Source organism: Theropithecus gelada, chromosome 6, assembly GCF_003255815.1.
Source record: "Theropithecus gelada isolate Dixy chromosome 6, Tgel_1.0, whole genome shotgun sequence".
Classification (NCBI taxonomy): domain Eukaryota; kingdom Metazoa; phylum Chordata; class Mammalia; order Primates; family Cercopithecidae; genus Theropithecus; species Theropithecus gelada.
Window position 1 is genome coordinate 146,399,415 of NC_037673.1, and position 6,000 is coordinate 146,405,414.

A 6,000-nucleotide genomic window follows, 5' to 3' on the forward strand; every position below is an offset into this window, starting at 1 on the left:
CATAAGATCTTAACTCTCTGCTACATGATCCAATGACCTTGCTGAAATACCCAGTGCACTGCCCTCATTTTATAGAGGAGGAGGCAGTACAGAATAGCAGAGCAATTAAGAGGAATTAAGGCTCTACGACGATTCCCTGGCTGAACCAAGAGTGTGAGCTCAAGGTCAGAGTGCCTGGGTTCAAATCATTCCCAGTCTGCCACTTTTTTTTTCTTTCCTTTTTTCTTTTTTTAAGCTAGTGGTGTGAAGCAGTAGGAGTGGAGGGGGAACACAGAAATCTATAACTGGCTGTGATCAATTAGTTATAAACACCTGTGTACTTGGACTAGCCAGAGTCGGCCACTTTTTATCTGTATAATCCTGAGCAAGTTACCAAAACTTTCTGGGTTTCTGTTTCATCATCTGTGAAACAGGGATAATGACAGTGATGACATAGATCGTTATGAGGGGAAATGAGTGAGGCAATCCCTGTTGGCTACAATTACAGTCAGAAGAGTTGAAGAGAGAATAGACTCCAGTCCAGTTGGATGAGTCCTCCAGAAAATCTCCTGAGTGGAGAACCATTGCCTGGCCCCTGGATGCCCAAGAGGAGACGATGGGAGCCATGCACCCATTCGGGAGCCCACCGGGTGTGCTTTCCACAGAGGCACAAGTCTGGCCTCACCAAGGAGCCCAAGACCAAAAGATACCTCTTCGAATTCTTTTTTTTTTTGAGACGGAGTTTACTCTTGTTGCCCTCGAATGCAATGGCGCAGTCTCGGCTCACTGCAACCTCCACCTCCCAGGTTCAAGTGATTCTCCTGCCTCGGCCTCCCAAGTAGCTGGGATTATAGGCATGCATCACCAGGCCCAGCTAATTTTTGTATTTTTAGTAGAGATGGGATTTCACCATGTTGGCCAGGCTGGTCTCAAACTCCTGACCTCAAGTGATCTGCCTGCCTCGGCCTCTCAAAGCACTGGGATTATAGGTGTGAGCCACCGTGCCGGGCTGACCTGTTTGAATTCTTGCATTCATGCCATGTGGAGCGTCGGCAAGCCTCTGCCATGCTCTCCTGAGTTTAGTTTCTTTGTCTATTAAATAAGGCAGTTGGATAAGACAGTCCCTGAAGCCCCCTTCCTCTCCTATTTTTAACCTTAAGACACTTAATCTGAAGTAACGCCAGAGGTAAAATGAGCACAAAATCACACCATGTCCAAGGGCTGGATTTTGGAAATGCTGGAACATAGTTCCTGGTTTGGCCAGTGCAGGGCTGAATGAGACCTGCATGGGCCTGGCCACAATGGGACAAACATTCTTTTGGGTGAGACAGTGTTAAAGAAATTATTGCATAATGACTTGATTGTGAATCTTTTACACCAAGTGCTTACCGAGCACACGCTTTGTGCCAGACACTGTGCTGGGTCCTGGAGTAAATGCCTGGTGGACGAGGCAGACCTGGTCCCTGACCTCCAGGGCTTATTATGAGAAATGGCTTAGGGAGGGGGCTATAACAGGGGTATTAGAAAGGGCCTCCCTGAGGAAATGACTTTTTCTGAAGGATAAGTAGGAGTCGGCCTGGGCAGAGGGCTATGTGGATAACTGCATTACTGCCTTTAAAAGCCAGCGTCCAGAGAGGGGGAGTGATTTGCCCAAGGTGATCACAGAAGTCTTTGCCAGAACTGCCAGTAGAACCTCAGGGAACAGTGGATCCTGGAAGAAAGAGCCAAGTGTTTAACCAAGTAATCAGTGTTTACATTTCCAGTAATGGGACAGACAGCCATTATGCCTCCGCATGTAAAGCACAAAGAAAAACACATCACCTCTGTGGTGCTCCTGCCAGAAATGCGTGACCTGCATCTAATCCCAAAGAAGTATCAGACAAGCCCAAATGAAAGAACAGTTCTGCAAAAGATTTGGTTTGTACCTGTATCCTTCAAAAATGTCAGCGCCGTGGAAACAAAGACAGACTGAGGAACTGTCTGAGATTCAAGGAGACTCAAAAGACAGTGCTACATGGGTGTCTGAGACAACTGACAGAAATTGAATATGAACTGTTTATTAGATCATGGTGTTGCATCTTTTTTCTTTACTTTTTAGCAATTGTTTTCTTTTTTCCTTTTCATCCAGCCAATTGGATGGTAGCTTTCCTTTCTTTGTCTTTCCTTGCCTTGCCTTTTGCCTTGCCTTGTCTTGCCCTGCCTTTCTTTTCCTTTCCTTTCCTTTTCTTGACAGGGTCACACTCTGTCACCCAGGCTGGAGTGCAGTGGCGCAATCATGGCTCACTGCAGCCTTAACCTCCTGGGATCAAGTGATGCTCCCATCTCAGCCTCCAGAGTAGATGGGACCACAGGTGTGCACCACCACACCCAGCTGGGTTTTTTATTTTTTGTAAAGACAGGGACCTCCCTATGTTGCCCAGGCTGGTCTCAAACTTCTGGGCTCAAGTGATCTTCCCACCTCAGTCTCCCAAAGCGCTGGGATTACAGGTGTGAACCACCACACCCAGCCTTTTTTCATGTTTTCTTCTTCTTTAAGACAGGTTCTTGCTATATTGCCCAGGCTGGAGTGCAGTGTCTATTCACAGGTGCAATCCCACTACTAACCAGCATGGGAGTTTGACCTGCTCCCTTTCTGACCTGGGCTGGTTCACCCCACCTTAGGCAGCCTGGTGGTCCCTCACTCCTGGGAAGTCACCATGTTGAGGCTGACCACAGGTGTGCACCACCACGCCCAGCTAATTTTTTCATTTTTTGTAGAGACAGGAGTCTCTCTATGTTGCACAAACTGGTCTCAAACTCCTGGGCTCAAGTGATTCTCCTGCCTCAGCCCTCCGAGTAGATGGGACTACAGGCACATGCTACTACTCCCAGCAGATAATGGTGTCGTATCCACATTACATTTCTATGACTCCATCATTGTACTGTGGATAGGTAAGAAATGTCCTTGTTCTAAAAGTACTGTGGAAGTACTGTGAAAGTACTATGGAGGTACTATGGAAGTACTGTGGAAGTGCTGTGGAGGTACTGTGTGGAAGTACTGCGGGGGTACTGTGGAAGTACTGTGTGGAAGTACTGTGGAAGTACTGAGCAGAAGTACTGTGGAGGTATTGTGGAAGTACTGTGGAGGTACTGTGTGGAAGTACTGTGGAGGTACTGTGTGGAAGTACTGTGGAGGTACTGTGGAAGTACTGTGGAAGTACTGTGTGGAAGTACTGTGGACATACTGTGTATTTCCAGAACAGAGATATTTCTTACGTATCCACAGTGCAATGATGGGAGCATCTCCAGTACTTACAGACAAAAGGGCATGATGTCTGCAACTTTCCCCCAAATGGGTCAGAGAAAATGGAGAGAGAAAGCAAATGTGGTAAGATGTTAATGAATGATAAATTTGGATGAAAGACATACAGTTCTTTGTAGTATTTCAAATTTTTCTGTTAAGTTTGAAATTTTTTTTCAAAATAAAGAATTATGAGTAAATATGTAAATAAATAAAGAGAATCACCAGCCTTGTCTCGGTGGCCAATAGCCCCTCACCCCACTTGTACCCCAGAACTCCACGGAAATAATGCCCCATGCCCTCTGTCTCATGGGGAAGAGAGTACCTCTTCTGTGTTGGGGACGTTAGCAATCTTCTTAGAGTGTGCGACATGGCCCACGACGCCCATGTCCAAAGGGAAGACGATCTCCTGGTCGGGCATCACCAGGCAGTCTTCAAGGACAGCATCCTTGTGGACATTGAAAAGCCGGGTGGCCAGCTCCGCGATGCCGTTGCGGGTCCTGTACATGAACAGGCTCATGCGGTCTGCCTGCAGGAGGAAGCATAGCTTCTTCAAGACGTTGAAGATGCATTTTTCTGTCTGTAAATTCTCCTGAAAGTCCCGCAGGAGATCAAAGATGATTTCACTCTCCTCCACGCTGCTCGGGGAGTGGTAGTTGCTGAAGTCCACGGCGGCCTCCTTGGCCCCAAGGAGGTCGGAGATGACCTTGGCTCGGTAGTGGAGGTTGTAGTACTGTTTGGCAAAGCCGATATTCGAGTCCAGGAATTTCTCCACCTCCTCTGCTGTCACCTCGCCCATGACTGGGAATCCCACGGGCTACTCTGTAGAAGGACTGGGACGGAGGTCTTCCAAGGGCAGTTTGGCGGTCTACAACAAGTCCAATCTGGACTTCTCTGGGTCTTGTCTGCAAACCCACACAGAAGCGGGAGCAAGCTTGAGAGATTAAGTCATTAATATTTCTCAAGAACAAGGATTATGAGGATCAGTGTGTTCCAGATGCTGCGGGGCCGGATGGGAGAAGGTGAGAGTTTTCTTTCACCTTGGTCTAGTAAGAGCAAAGAAGAGATGTCTGCACAGAGCAGGAGGTGGGCTGGAGCACCGCCAAAGCAGAGGTTGCAAAAAGGCAGCACAGGGACAATCTACTTGCTATAGGTGTGTCTTCTCTGACCTTTGTTAATTTTCTTAAATATCTGACACAGAAGACTGACATTTACTGCTTAGGAGATTTGTTTGGCTTCTCTGTCCACATTTCCCCATGGCAGGAATGACTGAAGCTGAGAGATGACTGCCTATCAGCCTCTGCATCCCCTGACCCCTTGCCTCATCCTTCCACTCCCCTTCCCAAGGGCCTCTCCCATGTGGGCTTTCAATACGCAGGGCCCCTCTGCCTGCTGTCCTCATGTACATTATGGATCTGGTATGTGTAGTCTCCCATGTCACAATCTTTGCACTAAAGTTTTTATCAGCTTTAGATTTTAATGACTGTAATTTTAGAGACCTAAGGGCCCTTATAAAACAACACACCTTTCAGTTTTTCCTTTATTCCAAAAGTAATACATATTACATTCACTGTTGAACATACACAAAGAAGATAATTAAAATCACCCATAATCCTGTTACTCAAAGGTAACCTTTAGTTAACATTTTGTTTTTAACCTCTAGTTAACTCTACCCATTTCACAGAGCCTTAACTTTAAAAATCTGTTTTCCTTCAACCCACTCCATCTTTCTCTTGGTGCTTTAATGTGTTTTTGTCTGATTTCAGCCTGTAATTTCTTGGGTTGTCTGTCAGAAATACATACAATGGGCTGGGTGCAGTGGCTCACGCCAGTAATCCCAGCACTTTGGGAGGCCAAGGTGGGTGGATCACCTGAGGTCAGGAATTTGAGACCAGCCTGGGCAACCGGGTGAAACCCCATCTCTACTAAAAATACAAAAATTAGCAGGGCATGGTGGCACTGCCTGTAATCCCTGCTAAGCAGGAGCTTGAGGCAAGAGAATAGCTTGAACCCAGGAGGCAAATGTTGCAGTGAGCCAAAATCGTGCCGTTGTACTCCAGCCTGGGTGACAGAGCTAGACTCTGTCTCAAAAAGAAAAAAGAAAAAAAGAAAAGGAAGGAAAGAAATACACGCAATGGTCCATGTTCTGTCAACTCCAGCGAATCTTGAAATACCAGAATCCTCATTAATGCCCCTCCTGCCCACTAGGAAGGAGACAGAGCACTTTTCTCTCTGGATGAAACTTACTTTAGCTTCCATGACTATATCCGCTAGAGCCTGGCAGCTCTATGTTGTGAACCGTGTGGAATGCATAATTATAGACAGCTGCTAGCACTTTGAACTTCGTAAATGACCTTTACTGGAAAGCAGATTGCCTCCTTTATTGGAGAGTGTAAAAAATTCTCGGGGCACTGCACTCATCCAGCACTCTGCACAAGTGCCCACCCCCCAATCTGGCAGCCTGTGTAGCAGCCAAACTTTCCAGACACTCCCATAAGAAAGAACTGGAACTCTCTAACCCAATGCACTTTCTCAGCTCTCTGCATGCCTTCTCCTTCTTAACTTCCAGATTTCAGGTCATGCGGGTCATCTCTAGTTATCTTATCCCAAGTAGCCCCCAAATACCCTCTCCCCGGTTTCTGCCGGTCATATCAGCCTACTTATTTTTTCTATTACATTTATTACTATCAGCAATTATCATGTTTGTTTTTGTTTCCTTGTGCTATTGTCTGTCCTTCCAT

The 6,000-nt window shown here is 46.6% G+C and overlaps 1 protein-coding gene across 2 annotated transcripts in view; it reads right to left on the minus strand.

Moving 5' to 3' along the window:
* Positions 1-4,168, minus strand: part of PDE6A (phosphodiesterase 6A) — an 84,534-nt gene extending 80,366 nt beyond the window's left edge. For both annotated transcript variants that reach the window (XM_025387980.1, XM_025387979.1), the window contains exon 1: positions 3,585-4,168. In XM_025387980.1, the coding sequence (XP_025243765.1) occupies positions 3,585-4,058 (474 nt within the window). In that variant the 5' untranslated portion in view covers positions 4,059-4,168. The remainder of the gene's footprint in view (positions 1-3,584) is intronic.
* Between the last annotated feature and the right edge of the window lie 1,832 nt (positions 4,169-6,000).